Source organism: Cricetulus griseus, chromosome 2 (assembly GCF_003668045.3).
Source record: "Cricetulus griseus strain 17A/GY chromosome 2, alternate assembly CriGri-PICRH-1.0, whole genome shotgun sequence".
In the NCBI taxonomy this organism is placed as follows: Eukaryota; Metazoa; Chordata; class Mammalia; order Rodentia; family Cricetidae; genus Cricetulus; species Cricetulus griseus.
Window position 1 is genome coordinate 457,187,756 of NC_048595.1, and position 27,617 is coordinate 457,215,372.

A 27,617-nucleotide genomic window follows, 5' to 3' on the forward strand; every position below is an offset into this window, starting at 1 on the left:
AGTAACTAAGTACATAAATTAAGACCTGGAGTACCAGCATTTGCTGAAGGCTATGCTTTATCCAAGAAACTGTGACCAGCATGTCTGTTGAATGCTATGACTATGAAGAAAAGCAGGGGCATATCTCTGGTCCCTTGTGCTTGTTTTTTGTGCTATATTCAATCTGTGTTGTTCCTTCTTTTCTGTGGTCTTTATCACCACTGGTATATTTTGGATGACCGTTGTGGTTACAGTTATCTAATATTATTTTAACTGAGTACCAATGGAGTGGGGTTAACCAGATAGCTGAGAGGAGGAATGAGCTCTGAGCTTGTGGTGGTGAGGCAAGCCCCCTCCCGTCAGCCACCTCTCTGCAGCCCTCCAACACAAGTGTGGAGGTGGTGGGGGCACCTGCTTCTACCTTTATATTCAAGGCTGTTGTAGCTCACTGTTTCTCTGTGTATTCAATGAATAAATGAGGCTGTATGAATGAATCTATGCCATGGGAAGAGGTGGTGGTAGACAGCTCCCAGTGCCCACGGGAAGGTGCTGACTCTATTACCAACCCTCAGTTACATGGATGTGCACAGATTTGCTACCCAAGAAGCTTCAGTTTTCAGTGTTGAAGCAGAGTGACAACATTAAGAAGACAAGCCTTTGGGACATGTGTAGAGGGGTTATTTTAATTGGGTTAAATGAGGGAAGACACCCAACACCATTCCCTACACTTAGATATAGGATTGCATAGGAAGGAGAAAGCTGGCTGGGTGCAAACATTCACTGTTCTCTGATTCCTGACTGTGGATGCAACTTGACCAGCTTCCTCAAGACCCCGCTGTCGTGACAAGCCAAAAGAAACCCTTCCTTCATAAGTTGCTGCCATTGGGCATTTTACCATGGCAGCAGTGAAAGAAGTTAATACAAGCAGTAAGACATGAAAAATGATCTAAATCACATTTTCTGTATTCCAGGGGCAAACTGAAGAAGAAAAGAAGCCCAGGGGTGGTGCCACAGTTTTCAGCCAAGGTAATTATCACTATCTTGTGTAGTTTTAGTTCACAGTGAACAACTTTTACATGAAAATTTGGTTAGATTGCTTTAGTCATTCTATGCTTCTTAGCTTAAATACAGAATGCTATTGTCTCCAGGTTACTCATTGTCTTACATAGACTAATGTAGATTTTATCGATGTCATGTCATGTTTTTAGACATATTAAGAAATACAAGTCTGCAGCTTTTAATTTTGTTATGTATTTGTCTTTTAAAGAGACTGTGTAGGAGACTGTTTCTGGTTTGCAAACCTTCTCTGTTAGTGATAGAAGGTGGTTATCGAGAATGTTTTTATCTCCTTGCTTTTATTTTTCCCCCAGATTGTTTTAACCATCTCACATTTGTGCTTGTTCACTCCTGCTGAAGCCATGTTGAAGAGATGGTACATTTAACACAGAATGGAAATCCCTCATGGTTATTCCCACATCAGTAGACTTCAGATATTGTCTTTTTGGGTATTCCTCTGATTTTCAGGAGCATTAAATTTAAATTAACAAATAGAGATGCTGTTTTGTGACTATTTCCACAAGACAATTGCTATTAAAATTTCTATAATGTACAGTTGAATATCCAAAAGTATTCTTATTCTCTGGGAAGAAAGGTGCATAAATTTGATAATAAGCCTCTGGAAAACTCTAAAAATACCACAAATATTTAGCTGAGTATGGTTTTTCTCTTATTTTTAAATGATAAAACCAACAAAAATATTTTGTGTCTTTAATATTTTGATTTCTAAATGACTTCTTACTATTGCTTAATTTTGGAAAACAATATTGAAAATCTGTGACCTTAAAGGTGTTTTCTATCACAATAAAAAAGAAATGTGTGTTGCTTTAAGTGGATAGTCTTCTGTTGCTGCCCCCAGAGGCCTGATGTGGTCTTTGTTGAACAAGCAGAACTGGGTGCAGTACTTTGATAATTATGTAACTTGATGTTCTGATCCACTGGAATATACTTCAGTTATACAACACTCAAATTTTTGAAATGAAATTGGCCCGCACATGGCCCAAACAGTAGGGATTTTTTTCCATTTTATTTTTCATTCTCAGAGGTAGGTTGGTAATTATTAAATTGTCATTTCTCCCCTGGAGCTATATTTTCACACTAATGTAAATTGAGTATGGTTTTTTTTTAATTTTGTGGCTGGATTCTTTCTACTGGAAGAAGACTAGGCTTAGATGAACAATTTAAAATGTTTCCATTCCTCATGCTAGGCTTCTTTTCCCCAATTTAGTGCTTGTATTTTTGACTACATGCAAGGTTTTGCTTCTCTCAAATAGTTTTCCATGCTTTATGGAAAGTCAGCTTGCCGTGTTCTTCTCCATCTGCTGGCTTGTTTTGTAGTTATTCATTTGTTCTCAAAAGTTATTTGCTGTGTTTTACTCTGCCCCAAGTTTGATGTTACTAATTGCTTCTGGAACATAATAAAATGTTTAGAGGAAGGATTAGCTTTGCTTTATGTGTGTGCATACTAGTAGTTGCTAATTATAATGAGAATAGGCTCACGTGAAAGCTTTAGGAAATAATATATTTTTTTACCACATTTAATGGAGTGAAAGAGATTTATCTCACATTGTTATATTACCATAGCATCTTCGTGGAGATCGTTCCACCTACAGATGGTGGAACAGTGAAAATTTCTTCATAGCATCCCTGATAATCTGGAGAAACTTAGCAACTTATCTGGTGTCTTAAAAACAATATCAAAACAAAACTGAAATTGTGTATGCACACATTGATATCTATATGCACTTAGAAAATTATACCGAGTATAAACACACTACTCTTTGTAGCAAATTTATATCCTGTGTGTGCTTCCTTGGCTATTGTTATAACATAATCTGATTGCCCAACTTGTGCTGCAAACATTAAGTATAGGCAAGGGAGCATCGAGTGCCACTAGACTTTCTCAGAATGCACTTCGGTAATTGGTGGCAAATCCAAGGTTTGAAACTATTCAACAGGTTGTAAGGCTGAGTGAGCCCTTTATGCTCTGTGCATGCCCTGCCTATGTGAGCATCTTCCTCTTGTGGGTAGGTGTTAAGACAAAGGTGTAGAAAGCTGCAATGTTGGTTAGAGATGGGCTAGGGAATGTAGATGCTGATACAGAGCTAACGGTGTCTGGCATGCTCCTCAGGGATGGGCTGAACGAGATTTTCCTTGAAACAGTCATTCCTTGAGATTTATGTTTGGAAACTCTTTGGCTAAAACTCTTCCTAGTGACTAGAAAAGTTACATAACTCTCCTACATCCATCCCCCTCCCCCAGAGAAGGCTTGTATCTACATGCGTTTGTTGATATTCACTTGTCAATAATTGGCTGTGATAAAGTCAGAGAATTGTTCTTGTCAATACGTGTGAAGCTCAGACCTGTTTGTTTTTTGACACCTCCAAGATAAAAACACCCGGTTTCTTTGTGGACTCAAATGATCTGGGTTTTTCTATCCTGGATTTCTAATTGTCTTTAAAAGCATTGTTTGTTTGGGTAAGTGTTGGGGGCAGTGGGGGCTTATGAACATAAAACCATGGATGGAGGAGGTTGTAAAGAAAATGTAGATATATGCATTTGCAAGTTAACCTTTGTATGTAACATTAATAAATGAAATAGATATAGAAGCCCCCCAAACTCCATAGATACAATGGAGAACAGGCTGTTAATACATAAAGGAATTAGGAAAAATCATTAAATGTTCTTTGATCTCAGTCATCACCAGGCGAAGGTCACCGAGGGGGAGATAAAAGTGATTAGATATTTGCATATGGAAAACATCAAGTTTTAATGGAATATAAAGAAATACAAGTTTAAAAGTAGTGATGATAGTTTTGAGTTACCAAATTAGCAAGGGTTTTTTTTAACTTCTGATTCCTCTCAGCATACAACAAGGAGAGCAGCTCTGGGCTCATGAGTGGAGTTTGCTCTGATTATCAAAAGTGTTAAATAAAAATGTCCTTTGATTTGTGAAAGTCTTCATTGAATTTTTCTTAATGAAATAAACACGTGCATTCCATGTATGTCAACCTTGATTATTGTGGCACTGTTTATAACAACCAAAGTTGAAAAGGAATGTTCAATGCATTTAGTTTATAGGGAAAACATTGTGGCTTGAATATCTGTAGAGAATTATGTCAGTTTTATCTTAGGAATGTTTAAATCACCAAAATAATAGCTGGTGATAATATTTAATATGTTACTATTTTAACAACAATTATCTTTAGGCTTTTTGATTTTAAAAGTAGATTTTAACAGTCACTAATGATCACAACATATGACTGTGTCAAGCCTACCTGCTTTTCTGATTTACCCAGAAAAATCTAGCTTATCCCTTTTCTGCCTTGTATCTCTTATTTAATTATTTATTTATTTATCTGTCTATCTATTTATTTATTTATTTTTGAATGCGGTCCTAAACTTGACAGTTTTCTCTGTTACACTTTGGGCTTCCTTATTCTAATTACAAAGATCTTTCCCCACCACTCTTGCCATGGGACTGCTTGTCTGCCATGTGCCTAGTCACTGACCTCCATGCCCAGGTCAAAAGGCATGGTTCCACCCCTCCTCTTTTCCACCTAACTCCTCCACATAGCTGGCAAGATTTACACCTTGGCTGTCTCCTGGATTATTTTCCAAAAAATCTCTTAATGAAATTTACATTAAGCTTTCTTCTGAGTCCATTTTTAATCCTTTTATCAACAAAGCTAATAACCCCGAGAAGGGACCCTGATTTCATGGTGTATGGTAACTCACATGGGGCTCCCTACCATTTCCTGTAATATGTGGTGACCATGTAGGGACCCAAGGGAAGTTTCTTTTTCTGAGAACAAAACAGGTGACCGTACTTCAGGACCTTAGCTACTGAATTGGCTCCCTGTTCTTAGGGTCAACCAACCTTCTCTGGAAACATCTATGATTCTAGCTACTAGCTTCCTTACATGGTGTGATGGTTTGAAGGTTCTGGCTCCCATAGGCATATACTTTCAAACATTTGGTTCCCAGTTGGACTATTTAGGAAAGATTAGGAGATGTGGTTTTGTTGGAGGGGATGTGTCACTGGGTATGAGTTTTGAGGTTTCAAAAGCCCATGTTGTTTTCACATAAATCTCTCTCCCTTGTGCTTGTGGGTTCAGATGTAAGTCCTCAGTGCTTTATCCAGCTGCTCTAGAGCTTTATCCGCCTGCTTGTGGCCATGATCCACAGCATGATGATCTTTTAAAAAGGTAGAATCACTGTGTTTTTATCTATATTCTTCATTTTATGGCAAGATTCGCAATGCTACTATGGATATAGGTAGTTTCTTTTTCTCTCTGTTTTCTAATTTTCTCTCACAGGCAGTCCATAATTCTGGGCAGCAATAGTATTTCTCTACCTGCCATCTACTGACCCTGATCGCCACTGTCTCAGTTCCACACTCAGTATGATGGTCAAACTCCTCTTGCTTAGCTCACTCGTGTCCAATGGAGAGTTGTTAGAGTTATGTTGGTTGAATGGTTGGACCATTAATCTTCCAGATCAGTAGATGTTTCCATGCTCTTACCATCCTTACAATTTCCCTTGCATATGGAGGCTGATCTTGTCCTCATTTCCTCCTGTCCAATCTGCCTGGCTGGCAGACCCTCACTGAATGGCACGGTCATGGGCCAGTAGTCAACCCACAGTCTCAGAGTCACCTCAGTCCTCACCTACTCATTTCTAATTCAAGCCTGAAACTGGTCACTTGTCCTTCCATTTGTCCTACTTGATAACTCTCAAATAAGATCTAGTTTGGAATAGTTCTGGTTATTTAGCGCTATCCTTCATTCTTGCTGTGTGTGTTTTTCCTACTGAAATTCCTCTGGGTTCTGTTAGTAGAGTGTCTTACCTGTTTCCTCTGGAATATTGTTAGAGGTGTCTCACCCTCTATCTGGTAGTTGCCTCTTACCTGCTGCCAACCACTTTGTGCCTTTTGGGCCATCTAAAACACATCATCTAGACTTAATGTCGAAGAATTCCTGCCTCCACATGGAGGTTCTTCTGAATGCCTCCTTCAAAACCTCTTCATAGACCCTGCTCTGTGTGTGTGTGTGTGTGTGTGTGTGTGTGAGTGTGTGTGTGAGTGTGTGTGTGTGTGAGTGTGTGAGTGTGTGTGTGTGAGTGTGTGAGTGTGTGGTGTGTGTGTGTGTGTGTGTTTGTGAGTGTGTGTGAGTGTGTGGTGTGTGTGTGAGAGTGTGTGTGAGTGTGTGAGTGAGTGTGTGAGTGTGTGTTTGTGAGTGTGTGTGTGTGTGTGAGTGTGTGGTGTGTGTGAGTGTGTGTGAGTGTGTGAGTGAGTGTGTGAGTGTGTGTTTGTGAGTGTGTGTGAGTGTGTGGTGTGTGCATGTGTGTGAGTGTGTGTATTTTGGGGATGATCCCATACCTTAGGATATTTGGCTTTTTAGTTGTATAATATGACATATCATCTCTCAAGTTAGGCATATTTTTAAAGGGCATCTAATCGGGTCCAGTTAGGTCAATAAGACTTTATGTTCTGTAAACTGATACAGTGATGTTGTTAATAACCCAGATGGTCTGGAGAAGAGTCAATATGGCTACAAAGCAGCTTCGCCCAATTTCAGGGTTAGTTTTGGTGCTGGAAGGTGTTGCTCATTTAGAGATTTCAACAGCTTCAGAGAGGGGAACCTCGACTATTATCTTGGATTTCTTCATTAGGTTTGCTAGCTTTCTACCTGGGTATAGTTACAGAACTGCTTTCTTTCATAATAATTATGTCCATGGAGCTAGAATGTCTGCATCTGCCAACCTTAGTGAGAGACTAGTTCATTCTGAGTGATGTCATTCCCCACCATAATGAGTGATGTCATTATTCACTATAATGAGTGATGCCATTCACTGAAATGAGTGATGTCATTCCTCACTATAATGCATGTCATTATTCACCATAGTGAATGATGTCATTCCCTACCATAATGAGTGATGTCATCCCTCACCATAGTGGGTGATGTCATCCCCCACCATAATGAGTGATGTCATTATTCACTGTAATGAGTGATGTCATTATTCACCATCATGAGTGATGTCATTCACTATAATCAGTGATGTCATTCCTCATCATAATGAGTGATGTCATTCCCCACCATAATGATTAATGTCATTCACTATAATGAGTGATGCCATTCCTCACCATAATGGATAGCGACACCATAAAAGGGGAGAACAAATGGGTCTTATTTTATTCAGCTCCCATTTATATAGATGGTGTTTACTTCACTGAATAATCAATTAAATACTTAGACATTTGTTACTTTGATCCTAAAAAATTAAATTTCACTGTGCTACTTTTTTAATTGATGAACTTTTCTTGGGGAATTCTTGTGCACTTTAATGAAGAGTATTTATCTTTAATAAGTAATTTTAGTACATATTTTCACATCATTTGCGAGTCCTGGCCAATGGCTTATAAATGAGCTACTCTTTGAACGTAACTTGTTTAGCTGCCTGTCCTCTCTGCTGTATCCTGCTAATTCTAAGTGAATTAGTGGGGGAGTGAATGCAGGCATAAAGGAAAGAAACCCATGTGTTCTATTCCTAGAGTCACTAACCAATGACTGAAGCTGGTTAAAGCACAAGGGTAGGGCCAGGCCCCATATTCATGAAGCTCATTTTATGAGGGTGAGCATTATACTACACCCAGAATGCCTTAGCAGATGAAAGTACACAGCACAGTAAACATTCCCCTCATTGGTGAACTCCCTGTGAGGGCTTCAGATGGTTCATACATTCAAGCTGCCCTACAGAAGAACCTGGTCGTGGCAGCATCCATCGTTTGCTACACCTGTGGTCAGTCCCTGGTGGATAAGGTCATGGGACTCTGAGAACATGGCCGAGTGTTTGATGCTCATACTGGCTTGACTGAAGACACTGCAGCAGATCAACACTTAGTTCTAGACCCAACACACACAAGAGCTTTGTGCTGTGGACAGACGGCTCCAGGATCAGAACCACCTGTCCTCTCCAGGTCTCGTCTCCTTCTCTTCAAGAAGCTCTTGTTTGGCTTGGATCCTGAACCAAAGGGTTTTTACACTGCATGTTGAAGACGTTTAGTTTTGTTCAGTATGATAGCCTTTTTTGTTCCTGAGATTACAGTTGCAATATTGGAATATTTTAATGTCCCTTTAGACCTAAACCTACACTGTTTCTTTTGAAAACATAGACTATAGGCTATTTCTTATCCCTGTGTTCTCTAGTTTGAATTCTTGGCTGTTTCTTCACGATGGAGATTCAGGTCACGTATCTCCAAGGAGCTAACACAGAAGTGACTCCTCTCTCTTTATCCTCATTGCCACAACCATCAGTTGGCACATGGCTCATTCTTTGGCTAGTGTACCTTGTCGGGCTTTACCACTGTGAAGTTAGGTTATTTGTCCTTTTGACAGAAGTCTAGAAAGGAGACAATTCAAGATTGCAAATTTACTAGTTTTCACCAATTTCCCATTTACTTCTTTGTTTCAGTTACTTCCATATGAACTCAAAAGTTCCTTATTTCATTCAGTGTACTTTAAGCCATTTCTGTCATTATTTTCCTGCTCTAGTTGCTCCTATTGTCCTTAAAGCTAGTCTACTGTCTCTTTGATAGACCCCTATTTTTATTTGGGTCCTGACACTGGGGCATTCAGAGACTTCTGTGGCTTTTTCCTCAATAGCCAAAAGGAACCAGCTATGTATACTTTTTGCTCTGGAAAGGGAGTTGTTGTTTGTCTCACTTCTTCAGCTCATAGCCTTATGTGCATAATAACATATTTATGGAGTGTTCAGGGCTGAAATAACATTTTCTTCTGTCAATTTCTCTAAGCGTAATTGAGTGTCACTCACATTCCTCTGAGACAGTATCTAACTCACAATTGTGATCTTTTAGTGTGATATACAGCTGTATAGAATACTTGGAGCAGACCATGTAGGGGGAGAAGGGATGGGGGAAGACAGGAGGACAGAAGGAAGATTAAGAGCGCCTCAGAGAAACAGACAGCTCCGATCTTGAGTGTCCATCCAGGTCTTAGTCTTCAGCCCAGGATAAGTGTTCTCTTTAACAGTATATTCTTTTAGTTCTTCTTTCTGCAGAGTGATTCCTTTGGTATTTGGAAGCAAGGATAGATTATGTGCCTAGAATCAGAGGGATATGTCTTGCCACTTGATTGTATCCACCAGTTTCAACAAATCTCTTACTGTCTTAAATCTCCGTTTTCTTTCTGGGGACTAGGAGAAATAGATAATATGACTTAGCTATGAAATTGTCAGGGTGAAAAAAGAAGATGTTTATAATGTCTTGGCCTCTGGGTGGATATTATATAAGTGGGGTATTTTGTGAGCTGCTTAAGTAGGGGATTTATGTATTGTTTTTTTAGTAACTGTTAGGCTGTTTCTGGAATGAGCACTCATATTTTGCTTTGGAGATTCCTGTAGGAGTGATTTTTGATAGTTGTGAGCTGCAGAATTGACACTAGCCAAGGTGTTCTCTTCAGTGTTTATATCACTGACTGTCCTGCAGGGCTGAAGGTGCTTGAAGTTTGGTGATTACCTCCTATCTATCAGCTGCATAGATGTAACCCTGGGACCATCTTGCTGTTCCCTTTCTCTCTGTCTTGGGCAGTCTGTCATGGAGGGCCACTGATTTTGATTAAGAAGGATATCTAATGTCTGCATAGTTTTCATCTTGCTTCAACTCTAACTATTGTCCCCTACCTTGGCTTTCCAGCTGTCTCCATCAGACCTGCTTTTGATATGGCTTCATGCTGATGGCACAGTACAGCTAACTCTTTCTTCTCATAATGTAAGCCGGATCCTGTGGATATCTCCACCCTTTCTTTTCTTAAAAGGTTCCATCTCTGCCATTGCCTACAGGTTGGGACAAGGGCAAAATTCTAATGCCTCAAACCCTTATATTCCCTTATATTCTGGACTTCTGTGGTTCCCTAGTCTTTCTGCTCATGGTCTGCCTGTCCCCCAATGAGTTCTGAAAGTGCTAGCTTTGTTTGAGGCCTGGGCAAAGGTCTCCTGTACTTACTGTCCCTTCTGCTTGACATGCCCTCCCCTCTTCTCCATATTTATTTTCTGCCTGCTTTAGAAACATGAGTTGCCTCAAGGTTTTAGCTTTGGTGCCACTGGTTAGGGAAATGACCTTGATCTCCTTGACTAGGTTCTTGGGGCCCTGTGGTCTGAATGCCCATTGATAAAGTTTTCTGTCACAAAGCTTGTGGTCTTTGATTCCTCACTACATTTTAAAGCCTATGATAAGATTGCTATTGCTTCTACAGAGCCTTGTATACACATGGGATGTCCTCTATATTATTTATTGTATTAACTACAGAGACAAGTTAGTAAGTTTGAAACTGGGGTTGGGCTTCACGGACCAAGACCTTGTGCACTGTGTTCAGCCATTTGGGCATTGTCCTATAGCTAAGAAAGGGGGTGAAGCTTTGCATAGCATTCTGTGCAGAGATGAAAATTGCCAGGGGTTGATAAGGTGGTTTTCTCAGTTCTTGCCGTGGTATAGGAGGGGCCCTGTATCTCATGCCAGGAGACTCAAGGAGCCACGTACTGACTTGGGATCTGGGATCCAACTGGAAAGTCAACAACGGTGGGGTGGTGTTTGTGCCGGGGCAGAGGACCCAGGGAATATGTGAAGGGCCTGGTTCAGAAGCTGTGGAGAGATGTGTCGAGGTGCAAGTGTCTGGGATCCTCAAGTACAGAGAAGCTGTTGAACCTGCAAGCTCAGGGTCCCCTTTAGAGGAGCAAGCTTAGCGGAGGGGAAGACTGAGTGCAGAGAAAGGCTACCCCTTACTGCATAGAAGGAGGCTCATGGAGAGTAGGGTTTTGAAAGCTGTGAATGTGGCATGATGCAACTCTTGGTCTGTTTGATATTGAGTGAATCTGTGGTAGGAATCGTGAAATAGAAACACTTTTTTTTTTCTCAAATAAGATTCAAGCTATATAAAGTGACGCTTGTCAGCCTCATGTCTCTGTTGTTTTACTTTTGTCAAATGTCGACAAGTATTCTACATAAAGTTTATGGTTTTCTTTTTACCCTTGATTATTTATGGTTGTCTTCGCAGCACATAGGATTTTTAGGAGAAATTATTTTTTTCTCAGATGGTTGTCATACTGGTTTATATAATAGCAATATGAATTCAGTTGTTCACTATTGAAGTTGACAAGGCTGCTGATGACTTTGAAACATAAAGGATGCCTGAGATTTGTAACCAGCTTCTCAAGTTAGTACACGCTGATGGCTTATCAGAGTAACTGGTCCATGAAATCAGATATTTATGCCATGGATAAACTTGGGAGAGATCACATTTCGTCTTAAAGTGATTAGCTGTTTAATTAGATGCGTTTTGTCCCTGCGGGGCTATGACTACTCACCACTGTTTTAGAGGGTTATTTTTTTGGTGCTGCATCCACAGAAATGAAGGGGCAGCAAGTGCTCTTTCAGTCTAAAAGTTACTTTCTTGTCTACTGTGAGCCTTAGTTCAAATCAGGACACAGCACCTATGTGTGCTATTATTCTAAAATAATTTACTGTTTTTGGATTCCTTCTTCAGAAAAGACAGATATAAGTATTTGTTTAATGTTCCTATTTTGTGAACATTTAGAAATTTTGTGTTGCTGTATTTGAACAGGTTCCCGAAATATCAGTCCTTATCACTCCTGCTCTGTAGCCCTATTAATGTCCTGATGTTGACACAACCCCTGGACAGTGCAAGTTGCTGTCCTTACGTGCTGTAAGCTAGAGGAGGCTGAAGTCCACCCACAGTGTCCATGTGTGTCCCAGCTGCATTTACTCCAGTATCCCCACAGGAGCCTCAATCCCTTGCCTCTTCTGGTTTCTAGAAGCCACCTGTATTCCTTGGCTTGTGGCCTCTTCCTTTACCTTCAAAGCTTGCAAGGTCCTATCTTTCAGAACCCTGTGTTTTAGCCACATCCTATGAACAGAGCCACTTAAGGATCTATGGGTTCCACTAGATATTCTCAGACATGCCCCTCATTTCATGTATCTTACATTATATCCGAAGTTCAGTGTGTGTGTGTGTGTGTGTGTGTGTGTGTGTGTGTGTGTGTGTGTGTGTGTGTGTGTGTGTGTGATATAAAGCAACATTCATAGGTTTTAGGGATGACAATGTAGGCTTCTTTGGAATGGTGCTATTCTGCCTATCACAGTGAAATTACTTGGGGAATAGCACCATAATCATGCTTTTTGTCACACAATGCAGAGTTTTGCTCATTAAATTTAACAGTTGCTGTATTTGCTTATTATCTTAACATACTATTATAATCCAGTGTGGCCAAAGAAGGTCTCTTTTCAACTATCTTGGGGATAAAGCCATTGGTAACCCGGGTTGTGGAATCACTAACTGCTTTGGATGTAATCTCTAGGAGCTTATGAAACTGTTTTCATGTTTATACATTAAATCTCTCCTTTAAGTAGTGCCAATTAACTATTCTCCTCTGACCCTGCTTAGTAAACTGAATTTGGATTTCAAACTTACCTTCACCAAGCTTAGCTAGTGTTTCAAAGGTTAGCAAGTTGTGATTCTGAGATGTGATTTTGACAGGATTTATTTTTTAAAAGTTTTATCATGAAGAGAAACAGTAATCTTGTAAAACATTTGAATTATATTCATTAACTGAAGCCCACCAGGGGATATTGAAAATAAAAAAGGTCTGAGTTCCAGACTGACAGAACTACTGAAGGTAACATCTGGAACAATATATTTAATACACTCTATTACATGTTCCCAGGGTACACAGAGGGGGAAAGGCCAGGGGAAATATGCAGATAATCACTTTATGAAAGGAACATTGCCCCCCTCTCTCTAATAAAGATGACTGCTAATTTGATGACTTACAGGGTAGAATTCATGGGAGAACATTTTAATATGAGCCTCCTAATTGTGTGGAGTTTGCTTTTGTGTAACTTCCATGGTGAAAATTGTGATCATACTGGTCCCATGTGTTTACTAGCTGTTGAAGGAGTAATCAGTTAACAGGGAGAATCTGCTTGCAAATGTGTTCCTTCCAGTCAGCTTGCAGCCCCGAAGGTTTCAGAAGGACCTGGATTCGTAGTCCATTATCCCCCTGCACAGAGAGCAGGATGCAGTCGGAAGTTCCGATCCTCCTGCAGAAACAGGTTGCAATTGGGAATCCGTCCAGTGTCCTTCCCTGTTGTGGAGATGACCCTGCTGTCCCACTGCTGCCGAAGTCACTCATCTGACTTCACCTCGCCATGGAGATGCCAATCCCTGCTTCTTCCTTTTTTCTTCTTGCATCTTCTCCTTGTTCCTTTGCTCTTTTGCATCACCCCAATACTTAATTCTTTCCTTGATTTTATGTCCCAGGGCACATTCCTCCTCTGCCTTACATTTAAGATACAGGGTTTTCCCAAATTTCAACAACAACACCCCTGTTATTTGTCAGTTTTCCTCAGGTAACGTCTCCATCGTCACAGTATCCTGGTGACTTCTATTTGATTACAGATCCTCGTCTCTTTGCTAGAAGAGGGGTCCACCTGGTCACCCCTCACATGGATCAGCCAACCCCTTCCCAATTATTCTTTTTCTCTGAGTTCCTGGCCACCTCTGTTGCTGTTATCCTTCCCTTCAATCAGTAACCAGTAGTTTCCATATAATCTTCAACTCAGTTACTAAATAAGAAGGAAACATTGAATAATATGTGACTTAAGAATGTATGAGAAACAATAATACATGCATTTTGATGGAAACACGTTGGAAAGGTGGAAGACTGGATTATTCCCCATTAAACTAAAGATTATCAAAATGTATGCAAGGAAAGGTAAAAGACTTTAGATCAGTACAAGCGAGTAGGGGTAAAGGCACACAGGCTCACACTTCATTTCAAAAGTAGGGTGAAGATGAGCAAAGAGTTTCAGGCAATGGGAGAAGTTGTAGTTTCATCCACAGAGGAAATAGCGAACGAAGTCTCAGGACATAGTGTGAGCATCCAGACTCTAGAATATAAGCACATGGTATTTGTGAACGACTAAAATTGTGATTACTTGCAAATGTACCCCAGGCATGCTTTAGAAGAATGATAGTTTACTACCAAGGAGAGTATTTTAATCACTAGTATAATATCTAGCAACGAATCAGGGTTCAGTATTGCAAAACCTGGCACATAGTTCCTATATTGACAAATTAAAAGGACCATGCCATGTATGATTTCCAAATTGAAATGTAGTAAAAGTTATTTTAACAATTTAATAGCAAATATACTACATAGAAAACATTTTCAGTTCAAATATTGAATAGGAGTGTCTGTCATATTGAATATTGGGTAATTTCAGAATTTTTTGTTGAAGTAATAAGCAAAATCAGATGGAGACTACAAACTTAGCAAAGAAGAGCTCAAACGGTGCATACATTTGCTGTTGTTTGCCATTGCTATGATTTCATACATAGAAAACAAATTATAAAATATCACAATTAGTGCAAAAAGCATTGAGGGTATCTTAAGACATTATCTTTTCTATATTCCAGTCATCTTCACTTAGAAATAGAAAAAGAAAGAAGTTGCATTCATAATAGCTTATGAGAGCTTAGCCCATTGAGAAAGAAGTGGAGAAGACCCTACTTGAGGTAAAGTAGAACATTCTGTCAACGTCTACGCCAAGATTTATACCCTTGGCGTGCCAACCCTTCCCAACGGACTATTTAATTTAACTCCAAGTGGAATTCCACCTGGTTTTCACTTAAGTTGGCTATAAAACAGTGTTCTACTGAAATCGTCATCATTCTAATGGTATTGGGATCGACCAAGAGTTTGTGAACACAAGAGAGAACCTGGGCTAAGCCCTCTGACATGGTGACATGGCGGGGAGGGCAGTCGGCTAAGGGAACGGCCGACTCAGTGAGCTGTGCTAGTCCACCTGGCCTTTGCCCACAGGAAAACAAATTCAAATGAAGACTTTTAAAGACTATCTTAAGAAACTCTTTGATGTCGAGAGAGAACTCAATCCAGAGTAGAAAACCTGTGTTCTGCAACAGAAATGATGCAAATATCGAGACAACTCTGTCTTAATTTGAAATTTTGGTCATTTTACTCTCACTTTTTTCCTTGAAATTTTATTATTTTATGCATATGAGTGTTTTACCTACATGTGTATCTATGCACCATATCCATGCCTGGCGCTCAGAGGCCAGAGGAAGGCATTAGATCCTCTGGAACTATAGTATGAAGGTGTGAGCCACCGTGAATGCCGAAAATTGAACTTGGTTCCTTTGGGAGAGCAGCCAGTGCTCTTAACTGCATAGCCATCTCCCCAGGTCCATTACTTCCACCTTTGAAAGCTGTTTACAGTGGCTGTGTGATTCTTGGTATCATGCTCCAAAAATGCCATTTCACTGTCATCATCCTAATCCCAGCATTTCTGATGATGTCACCACATTCATACCCATATGGGTTTCCCCCTGATAGTGTTTCCTAGCCCCTCCCCTGCCCAGTTTTCTCTTTTACTGTCTCTGCTATCTGACATACCATGTATTTATTTGTTTTATTTCCTGCTTTTACCTGGAACAAGTTATGGTGGGAAAGGCAGCTAGGATTTTGTGTCTTATAGGCTCCTAGCACTTAGTAAATATCCTCTTAGTATTTGTTGAAATAAAATGAAAACTGAATGAATAGCATCCCCAAGACAATCTAGATTGCAGGATTCTCCAGTGCTCTTTGCCTTCCTCATGTTTCAGCAATTGGATTTTCAGTTCTGTATTGTGGTTCATCTGTTTTCCCCAGTAAGCTTCAGGCTCCTTAAGGCAGAAGATGTGTCTTCCTTTTCTTTGGATCATGAGCACTAGCAGAGGATCTGACTCATAGAAAGTGCTAAGAAATGGATTTTAAATCAATGTGTACCAGGCTTGGATAGGTTTTGTTTTTTCCTTCTTGGTATATATAACTAACTTTGAAGACTCCTTCAATAATAGCAGCTCATGGGTTTTGACTTGTCCCATCTAAAGGTCACCATGCTGGATACTTTTATATCGACTTGACACAAGCTGGAGTTATCTGAAAGGAGGGAACCTTAATTGAGAAAATGCCTCCATAAAATGCATCTGTAAGGCATTTTCTTAATTAGTGATTGATGTGGGAGGGCCAGCCCTGGGCTTCTGGTCCTGGGTTCTGTAAGAAAGCAGGCTTGCCTTGGGCAGTACCCCTCCATGTCCTCAGCATCAGCTCCTGACTCCTGTTTCCTGCCCCAATTCCTTCAATGATGGAGTATGATGTGGAAGTTTACACTAAATGAACCCTTTCCTCCCCAGTTGCTTTCTGTCATTGTGTTTTATCACAGATAGTAACCCTAAGACAGTCACTGTTCCCAATGCCTTTCACACGGAGCTCTGTCCTCATTGCAAGATGTTTTCTTCTCTTCATCTCACATTTCCTTGTGTCAGAATTGACACTCATCCTTGGTTCTATCTGCTTCTCTGGCTTTAGAAATTTTTTCCCTGTGGCTTCAGCCAGCATCTACTCAGGACTCTTTTCTGTTGTTATGACCAGAACAGCTTAGGGGAAAAATTGGCTTATGCTTCCAGGACACCAGCCATTACTGAGTGAAGACAAGAGTCAAAACTTAAAAACAGAAATCATCTAGGAGTAGCCCGTGTTTGGCCCCCTTCTTCCTGGGTCATGTTTGGCTAGCATTCTCACACATCCTTGGTTCATCTTCATCAATATACAGTCAAGACCTAAATTGTACCCTATAGGCATACCCACAGGCCAATCTGACTTAGCAATTTCTTAATCAGGGCAGTTGTCTCAGGTGACTCTGGAGTGGACCATGTCCTTGACAATTAAAAGTTAACACCTTTCTGCTACTGAAACCAGTCATGTTTGTTCAGTTCCTGTGGTGAATTAAAAAAATAAAGTAACAGGATAATACTCTACTTCTTGAAAAATGTGTCTACTACCATCCTTCCTTTTCTTCTGGTTGCCCCTCTTATTTATTCCTTCCCTTTCCATTTTTTCTACTTGTACCCAGACCTCCCAAACACATTCCCAGGTGTCTGTGATGGTCCTCTGCTTGTTTTACTCTTCATAAATTCTGAGAATTAACTGTTTTTTTTCCATCTGGAACTTTCTTCTTCAAGACCTATTTTATTTTAAATGTCTCCTGGATAGCTCATCCCAAATGGCCAGCCTTTAGATCTCTTTGAATTTCAAAATATTAGCATCTCTGAAAACATATTCTGCTTGTTCTCCAAGCCTGGTCCTCTGGTTTTGTCTTGCTGAGTGGCAAACATCATTTCTTTGTTTGAAATAGGCCTCTGGCTTCACTGTGTATGCAGGCTAACAACAGGAATTCTTAGCATGGTGTTTTAATTACAGTCTTCCTATCTCTAGGAAAGGAAATAACTCAAGGCTGCTCAAATAACGAGCTGTAAGACAAAAATACATGTTGAGAGCACGGAGACTCATAGAGATTGAAGAGAGGAGCACTGATTAGAGAGTGTGGATACCACCCCTGTATTGGGACGTCACAGCAGGAATGTGGCCCCTGTGCTGTTCTCTGCTATGACCTGCACATGCTACCCGCAGGGCTGTGAAGACTTAATGCGCGTCCATCCTCTGCATGTTGTATGAAAACCTCTCAAACACATTCCCAGGTGTTTGTGATGATCCTCTTCATAAATTCTGAGAAGACTTAATGCAGGTCTGTCCTCAACCCCAGTGTTGCCGACTTGACAGATAACCACATTCTCATAGGTGCTTCCAGTTTCATCTTTCTTTTATATATATATTTACATATCTATCTCCCCCTTCTCCCATCCTCCACCAACCCTCCCCAAACCCACCCCCCAACTCCTCCCCAGGGATAGTGAGGCCCTCCACCAGGGACCTTCAAAGTCTGTCACATCATTTGGGGGAGGGCCTAGGCCCTCCTTGCTGTATCTGGGCTGCAATAGTATCCCTCCATAGGGAATGGGCTCCCAAAGTCCATTTGTGCTCTAGGGATAAAGACTGGCTCCACTGTTAGAGGTCCCATAGACTGTCTTTCTAAGAATTGTTCAGGTGATGCTCATGCTATTGGCGCCACACTTCCAGACCTTATCCCTTCACGGTTCAGGCATGTCATCTATGAGACCTTTGATAATCTCCATTAGAATCGACTCTTTCTCTTCTTCATAGTTATTTTTTTTCTTTTTTTTGTGTTATATTGGAACAATGGTTCTCAAACTTTAGCACGTACATCAGTTTGTTGAAATGTACTGTTGGACAGACCACACACAGTTTCTGATTTATCCATCCTTGAGTGTCCAAATTTGCATTTCCAACAATATCCAGGGACTAATTATCCTTTCAAAGAACATGAATTCCAAGACCTTGTTTACACACATCTACTGTATGCTCACCTTAGAATTCCTTCATTGTTTTCCTTTCAGCTTGCTACCATTGTTAAAGGTTCCCAGCCACATGATTATTGAACAGAATGAGTTCAGAATATCTAAAATCAGGATGGCCCCTCCTCTAAAATGTATTTATGGATTGGTATTATTATTATTATTTATTATTGTTGTTGTGGTGGTGTGTATATATGTGTGTGTAGCCATGTACATGTGTAGGGGTCAGGTGACAATTCTCTGATGTCAGCTCTCTCCTGCTACCTTGTAGGAATCATGAATTGAACTCTAGTTATCAGGCCTGTAGGCAAGTGTCCCCACCTGAGAAGCCACTTTGCTTTACATGTCACTTTCTTGATTTTATTTCTGTTCCCCGTAGGTCTCTGTCTCCTGCAATTGTCTCGGCTTGAATAAAATCCTGGATTTTAGCCTTTCTCTTTTACTTTGGTTGTTACTGTCAGTTGTTTTCTGACCTCACTACTTGCAGGACCAGGTCCCTTCAGACATTCTCTCTGCTGTTCTCCTGGTTTGTCATTTTGCATTCACTACCTTCTCTTTACCAGCATGCAGATGTCTGCAAACTTTGCCATCTGCTCTCGCTTCTAGAATGCCAGTTACTGCTAGCAGAGTCCCTTGGTAGAACTGGCTCCTTGTAGTAGTGAATCCAATGAGTGGATGCCCCAGTCTTGGTTGAATGTCCCTGGTCCCCCTTTCCTAGTGCTTCTGATAGTGTATAGCCTTCCATCACTGACGGATGATCTGAGTTGAAGGTCAAGGCTGCTTGCTGTCATTCCTTTCATGTTCTTCACTAGCCTGAGTTGTGGGATGATGTTCTCGTTCACCGTAAAGATTTGTCACTCATATTGGTGTGGAGAGGTTGCTGAGAGTTCTACATCTGGGACAGCAGGCAGCAGGAAGAGAAGAGAGGCACTGGGCCTGCCTTGAGCATTCAGAACCCAAAGCCCACTCCCAGTGACACACCTCCTCCAACGAGGTCACCCCTGCTCTAACCAGACCACAGCTGCTCCAACAAGACCACACCTGCTCCAACAGGGTCACACCTACTCCACAAGACCACACTCCTTAATGCCTCTCCCTAAGCATTAAAATATATGAGCATATGGGGGCCATTCTTACTCAAACTACTATACTCCTCAAGGCCTATGATGGCATGGTCTCTCGACCAGGTAGGCACACAGCACCAGGAATGAGTTTCCTCTGTGGAATGGACCTCAAATCCCATCAGAAGTTACTTTTGTTACCTACATGAGCGACATAACATTATTGCACGACTGAACACTTATTGCCCAGCAGGTCTTTGTTATAACTTGCAGATTCTCTGCTAGGTGAGATTGCTAGTGTCTTTTCTCTGTCTGCAGCTTGTATAGCACATTCTGGCACTCTGGAAGATCGACCTTGGGGAGGGCCAATCTAGACAGTTCCAGCTTGATTTCTGTAGACCCAACAACCCAAGTTAGTGGTGGCTTCAGCAATAGCGTCTTATTATCTAGTTCTAACGTGAAAGGGTGGTGTGCCCATGTCCATGCATCGGCAGCAATGGCTTGGTTTTGTAATTATTGCTGCAATTTTGATCTGGAAGAATTGTGTGGCAATAAACAAGTGGATCCTGTGGTTGAAAGACCAGCTAGTGGAGTGATACAACATTCCTTTGTCCTATGTTTCCATAACTGTGATCAGCCACTCCCGCCAGTGTGGTTTCTAAGCAATTATCTTACCCAGAAGTCCCAATATCCCCTTTGGATGCATGTTCCTAATGACTTCATTTCCTTCCACTGTCTTTCATAAGGAAGGCCCCACCTCTTCCCAACAGCACTATCAGTTGGGAACTAAGGCTTCAACACACAGACCTCTGGGGGGCATTCAAGGACTGAACCATGACAGAGTGCTTCAACTTGTGCTCTCAAAGCCTCATGTTCCTGCGGTGTGGCATCTAAGAGCATCATTTCTCTCTCTTGGGTCCCCGCAGCTGGTGACCTTAAAAGCTGTCCTATCCTATTCTGCATTCTTGTCTTCTCTCTCTTCCTTTGCACTTGCAAATCTCTCCAATCTGGGTGGCTCTTGCTACTTAACTGCCAGGGATTTTTCATTGTTAGCCTTTTAGGCTGACCTATGAGCTTGTTTCTCTATGAATCATCTGGGCAGTCACAGTGACACCAGAGCTTCAGGTGCAGCAACTGCTTCTCTAGTCTTTGTCTTTTCCAGGAGCATTCAACAGTACTGGCCTCTCAGTCCCTTTGGAACCATCTGCCACGTTGGCTTTCACACCTCTCTGCTTCATGGGAACACTGGCATGCTTTGCTCTCTGTACCGCAGGACACGCATTCTGCTTCCTACTCACCTTCCATAGAAAAAAATGAGTTGCTATTTCAGGGATTTCTATTATTATAGATTATTCTACATGCCTAAAATTTAGCATCTCTGAAAACATTCAGTTTTATTGTTCTTCAGCATCCTGTGTTTGCACACATTCATTTCTTCTCAGAAGCTCAGAATGGAGCCTTAGGATCGATCATCTTTCTCTCTCTCTCTCTCTCTCTCTCTCTCTCTCTCTCTCTCTCTCTCTCTCTCTCTCTCTCTCTCTCACCCTGTTGATAGGCAAATGTTGGTTCCTATGAAATGTTTGCACTTCCCCTTTGTTTCCTTCCTACCTGTCCCCAGGGAACATGCCTCTTGCCCTTGCCTATTTTAACTCATTGTCATTCTCTGCCACCAGTCTTCCCTCTCTGGCTAATCCCGTTCTTGCCTAGTGCTCACTGCTAAATTCTGCTGGTCTCAATCCCTCCCAAATTCCCAATGATTCATGAAACCATGAGAGTAAAGGTCAGACTCTGATCTTGCACACCCTTCCTCTTCCTCTCCAGGTGCAGTGACCCAGAACCTGCCCGGAAGACTCCTATAGGATTTATGCTCAGCGGTGCTGAGATGTTCATTTTTGCAGATGAGGTTCCTTGTTTTCCAGATTTGCTCTAGCCGCATGCTGCTCCCCACTGGGTTACAGCCTAAATTGGTTCGTCTTAAAAGGGCAGTGACCTCCCAGGCATTTCTCCTGATCAGAATGAATCCTTCTTTTGTGTTGTCCCAAGATACACTGCTTGAGTTTCTTCACTATTACTAATTATTTCTATGTGTGTCTTTCTCCATCATACCATCACACACGACCCTGTATGTGTGGGACATGCATGAGTGATATTGATCTGTCTATAACATGCCTATCCCTCCACAAGGAAATGGTAGATGTAGACACGAGTCAAATTCTCTGCATCTCACGGCACACACAACCTGCTTGGCTCTGGAAAGAGGGATGATTTTTAAACTCAGTAGGACTGAAATAAAAAAAAAACAGTCTGAATATGATGTTCAAATGGCAGATATTGTACATAGAGCATGGAGAAGTTCTTGCTGGAGGCACATGACAGAGGTGTTAAATTGAGACTTTGGAGAGGGTGCCTGCAATTGAGGGGCTGCTGTTTTCAGGGTGTTTGTTCCTGGCAGTGATGTGCTGTTTATTTGGGGACATTGAGTTCTCCCCATGAAAGGTTTATCATGCGGAACGTTGCATCATGAAGATGGTTCTCATGTGTTCTCCTGGGAAGCCTTGCCATTCATCCCTTAGGAACACAGATGAAATATTGCATGAAGGATGGTATTTGTGGCAAATGGAGCCAGAAAGGAACTGTTCTTAGACACTGGCCTCACTGTTCACCCCCTGATATTTTATTGTAGTTCAGAAAGTTGCTATGAATACTGTGTGGTTTCCTAGTACTGAATGTGCCCGAGGATGAGGCGCCTTTCCCACTTACATTTCAAGTCTGTTCTTCCTGTGGTGGGGCAGACAGGAGCAAGGCTGGATGTCAGAGCATGGAGAAGCCAGAGTTCTGTCCACAGAGCATGAGTACTGGACTCTTAAATCAGACATCCTTGCAAGTCAAAATGGAGGCTTATAAAAAGAAATTTAAGGTTTGGAAAAATAACAGGGCCAATTACAAAGGCTTTGTCCACATTTAAGCAGCATGCTATGCTTTTTATGTGAAGAGATTTTGTGAATTCCTGGTAACCGACTCTGCCTATGTTTCCCAGAATCCTCCTCATCTCCTAGTCACACCTATTTTGCTGCCCTATTGGCCACAGCGTTTTATTCATCAACCAATAAGAGAAACATATGTACAGAAGACATCCCCATCATGTAAGTTCTGAGTATAGAACTTAGGTCCTTAGGCATGGTGGCAAGCATGCTAATTTGCTGAGCCATCTTGTCTACCTACGTATTAGGGACTTTTATGGGAAGAATTGAGCATAAAATGTGATTTCACACCATAAAACATACTTGTATGAAGAAGGAACAGAGATTTATTAATGTAAGTAGCCTCAGTTATTCAGAATCATAGACTGGAAATGGTAACTTAAGACACAGCTGTTCTTTGTGTAATCTAAAAATCCCCTACAGGGGCTGGGATGGGTAATGCTTTGTCTGTGAACCCCCTTTGACGTGTGATAATGCTACCTGTGTCTGGTAGATGGTGTGAGTGGTTTGGAAGAGGAATACTCTGGGGGGCTGATACTGTTATGTGGTCTCCTTTAGAAAAGACTTGGCTGGCCTGGGGGTGTAGCAGGACATATGAGCGCCTCTGGGATCATCTGTCAGCATTCCCGCCTTCTTCCCATCCTGACCATGGGTCTGCTGTTCTTACCTTAGGACCTAAGCTGGTTATCTTATCAAGTCCTTAGCTCCCCCAGTTGTCAACTCCATGCCACTCTCTAGCTCAGAACCTCCTCATCCTGCCCTCTGGCACCCACTGTGCATGGTCTTGGAAATTCTCCGGCTGCACTTCATGTGGCCTGTTTGTTCCCTTCCCCGATGGTTTCTGTGGGTTTGCACCTTGGGCTCAAGAGAAGACAACCTGCCAGTCAGTGGATGACACAGACTATGGCCACTTAACGTGTTTTGTCATCTAAAGCTGCTACAGAACATGAACTTCACAGCCACTCTGACTCCTGTAGTGACAGACTAGCACACCCAAGCATTCCCAGCCTGTGGTGGGCTCTCAGTGCCACTGTAGTCAGTGAGTTCTGCTGACACCTTTCTTTTTGTCTTGACATTTTCCTTGGATCTTCTTTTGATTTTTCCTCCCATACTGTGCTTTCATTTTCTTCCCTTTGCTCACATTGGTGTGCTGGAAAAGCCAATAAACCTGAAGGTGTGTGTGTGTGTGTGTGTGTGTGTGTGTGTGTGTGTGTGTGTGTGTGTGTGAGTGTGTGCGTGTGTGAGTGTGTATGTGAGTGTGTGTGAGTGTGTGTGTATGAGTGAGTGTGTGTGTGTGAGTGCTTGTACGAGTGTGTGTGTTGTGTTGTGTGTGTGGTGTGTGTGATGTATGTGCATGTGTGTGCATATGTGTAGTGTGTGTGTGGTGTATGCGTGTGTGTGTGTGTGTGTGTGTGTGTGTGTGTGTGTGTGTGTGTGTGTATGTGTGTGTATGTGACAAACCTGTATTTTGTGACTGATTCAGGGTGAAGCTGTCATTTCTGTGAACTTTCACTCTATGGAAGAAGTCACTGTGGGGTTTTGCTAGTCCGTGGATTTGGCTGAGGTCACCTGCAGCAAACCTTCAGCCTTGCAGACGAAGCTGAAAGCTTTTCAGATGCCCCAGCTCACACTGTTGGTGAAGGAAAGAGATGACTCTGCTTATTTCCACATATGAGGAGTATTGTGTTGCTGTTATTTTAAAGCCATGACCACCCAGTCTTGTAAGAAAGTGACTTCACCATGGAAGCCTGATGACTTCACATGTCACCAAATAGGCCAGGGGTGAACTGTAGGCCACCTGTGTCACTTAGAAAGCCTTGAGGTCCTCTGGTACCCGAGAACGTGCGAGATGAGTACAGACCTGCTGCTTCATGTCCTCTTCCTCTGAGCCCTGTGTTCCCAGGCGCCACTGGGAGACAGATGGCCATTTCACTCTCACCGTTACCTACCTCTGAATACCTCAGTTCTGATGAAGTTGGGAACTTTTTACTTCACCCCTCTGGAGATTCAGTTGTGGGCTAGGGTGCTGTAACCATGCAGCATTAGAGAGCCCTCACCAACGGGATGCTGGGCCTCACAGCATCATCAGAGAGCCCTCACCAACGGGATGCTGGGCCTCACAGCACCAGAGAGCCCTCACCGACGGGATGCTGGGCCTCACAGCATTAGAGAGCCCTCACCAACGGGATGCTGGGCCTCACAGCACCAGAGAGCCCTCACCGACGGGATGCTGGACCTCACAGCATTAGAGAGCCCTCACCGACAGGATGCTGGACCTCACAGCATCAGAGAGCCCTCACCGACAGGATGCTGGACCTCACAGCACCAGAGAGCCCTCACCGACGGGATGCTGGGCCTCACAGCACCAGAGAGCCCTCACCGACGGGATGCTGGACCTCACAGCACCAGAGAGCCCTCACCGACGGGATGCTGGGCCTCACAGCACCAGAGAGCCCTCACCGACGGGATGCTGGGCCTCACAGCACCAGAGAGCCCTCACCGACGGGATGCTGGGCCTCACAGCATCAGAGTGCCCTCACCGACGGGATGCTGGGCCTCACAGCACGGAGAGCCCTCACCGACGGGATGCTGGGCCTCACAGCATCAGAGTGCCCTCACCGATAGGATGCTGGACCTCACAGCATCAGAGAGCCCTCACCGATAGGATGCTGGACCATATACATTGCAGGGTGTGGTCTTCAGTTTATACCACTTTGTGCCTGGTTGTGGGATGTTGCTCCCTGGAGCTATGAGTATACTAAGTTGACTAAATACAAGAAAGAACTCACTTTTTCGCCTGCCAAATCCATGCAGTTTGACGGTTCTCATCCATCACCTTTGTATGCAATCTGTATTTCATTGTTTTAGGCTTTTATTCCTGTGTAAGCAAGCATACTTCTAATGAAGTATGCAAATGAACTATGCTCAACTATATTTAATGAATATTTGCAAAATGATAATTATGTTCTTGTCATAACCATACTTGTTTAGACTTACTTTGGGATATTTTCATTTTCTCTGTTTTGTTCTATTGTAAAGGCTGCATTTATTCTATTAAAATTTTTTAGAATAAAATACTGGATTAGGGTTGACTAGATCAACAAATATTAACACCTTGTGGCTATAAATATGTATAAACTCGACTTTCAAAACTTTTAATTAAATTCGAAAAGCCACTGCCAGCGAGTGAGTTTATGAATGTGCCTGCAGACTTAATTTTATAGTGTTGTTGGGCTGAAATGTTAATGATTAGGTGTGCATTTCTGTGATATCTTGACTGTATATGGTAAACTGAGATAGTCCTGTACCGTGGGGGCGAGGAGGGTAGGAACCGTTTATGTCAAAACCTTTCCAGCTGCATGGCTTGTCTAAGCATCAGTTTCTTACAACTGCAGAGTTGAGTTATTGATCTAGTGTTCAGTGTGGACTTCAGCATTGTGAAGTCTATAGTCCCTGGGAACACTTAAGCCCAGGAATCCAGCCTCAGTAACATGCCGGGACCTGCCATTCCCTCCTTCCCAACCCCCCCCTCTCTCTCTCTCTGTGTGTGTGTGTGTGTGTGTGTGTGTGTGTGTGTGTGTGTGTGTGTAGGTGTATAGGTGTGTCTGACTCTCTCACAGACATGTACACAATATGAATGGAAAGAAATGTATACATGTATTCTCACATGTACAAATATGTACACACATACATATCATATCTGTGCTGCAGCCACATAGTTCAGTACCTAGCATAGATTAAATGTATGTATTATGAAGTAACAGATATTATGCAGTTAAAGATATTTTCTACATCAAACAATATTTACCAGAAGGCTAACAGCCATAACAGTTCACTGTAGCCAGTGAGTGGAATGAAAAATGGAATTCTGGATTTGCAAATCTACATGTCTTATTTGCAAATCTACATGTCTCTCTAATGTTCTACAAAACAAATGCTGTGTTTACAGAATGGTTCGGAGAATTGCATAAAGAAATAAGACACACTGGAGCAGTGTGTGTAATAATTGGTTCTCTCTCTCCAAGCTGGTTAAGAGAAATGAGTTGTTCAAACATATATCCATGAATTATTTGTATGCTTACTTGATTTTATAAAATGAGACAGAGTCTCTTGTAGCCCAGGCTGGCCTGGAACTTGCTCTGCAGTGGGATTGACCTTGGACCCCTCTAATTCTCTTCCCCCCATTTCCCAGTCACTAGGTTACAGGTGTGTGCCACTAGGCCAGGCTCTTGAATGCACTTTTAACCCCCCAAGAGGTATTAGGCCTGCCTTTGCCTTTAAGTCATCAGACAAGTATTTATGGCCAAGCAGGATAACACTTGCAAGATGGGCAAGAGCAAAGCCAAGGACATGCCATCTTCTTAGTGGCTTGTGTCCTAACTCAAAGTAGGCAGCTCAGCTGGTGCATCTCTGTAATTCCTATACTGCAGAGGCAGAGGCAGAGGCAGAGGCAGAGGCAGAGGCAGAGGCAGAGGCAGAGGCAGAGGCAGAGGCAGGGGGATTCGAAGGTCAGGCTTGTCTGGACTGTATAGTGAGACCCTGCCTGCCTCAAACAATTACAAAATAAACACACTGCTTAGTTTCAGCCAATGTAAGTCTCCTGGGAACTAGAGAAACCATGTGATGAAGACAGAAGGGAGCAGGTGTTGGCAGAGGGCCTGCCCACAGGCGGTGGTGCTGGCCGCCAGCACGCATTCCGTGTCCCTCGCAGCCACCATATTGCTTGCTGAGTTATCCTCTTGCTCTACTGAAATATTTAACTCATTGGAAGTTTCTATTGTCTGATTTTATGTATTCTTTTTATGACGATTGTTAAAAGGTTCTCTGCATACTTATGTAATTATAGTAGGAAGTCTTAGATGTGGATCACTTTGGGCGAAATGACAATGTATAACAATCAGAAATATGATTGAATTGAGAAATTACACAGTGTCTTTTTAAGAACCCAGCTGTTGAAGAGAATGAGATACCCATATTTGCTTTAGTGTTGGTGCTGCTGTGATTTTTTTGTAAAGCTCATAATTATAAGGCAGTAAAATGCTTGTGTGGAAACAGGGAACTTGAATAGAGTTACTGGAACATCACCAGAGTTGGCCATGTCGTCTTCTCTGTGAAGCAAATGAAGACACTCCTGTTGGGAGATAGCTAAGCAGCCACTAAGCTTTTAGCAGCAC

General features: G+C 42.1%; 1 protein-coding gene across 3 annotated transcripts in view; it reads left to right on the forward strand.

Moving 5' to 3' along the window:
• Positions 1-27,617, forward strand: part of L3mbtl4 (L3MBTL histone methyl-lysine binding protein 4) — a 433,665-nt gene that overhangs the window by 205,357 nt on the left and 200,691 nt on the right. For all 3 annotated transcript variants that reach the window (XM_027397798.2, XM_027397800.2, XM_027397799.2), the window contains one exon: positions 951-1,005. In XM_027397798.2, coding sequence (XP_027253599.1) covers positions 951-1,005 — 55 coding nt within the window. The remainder of the gene's footprint in view (positions 1-950; positions 1,006-27,617) is intronic.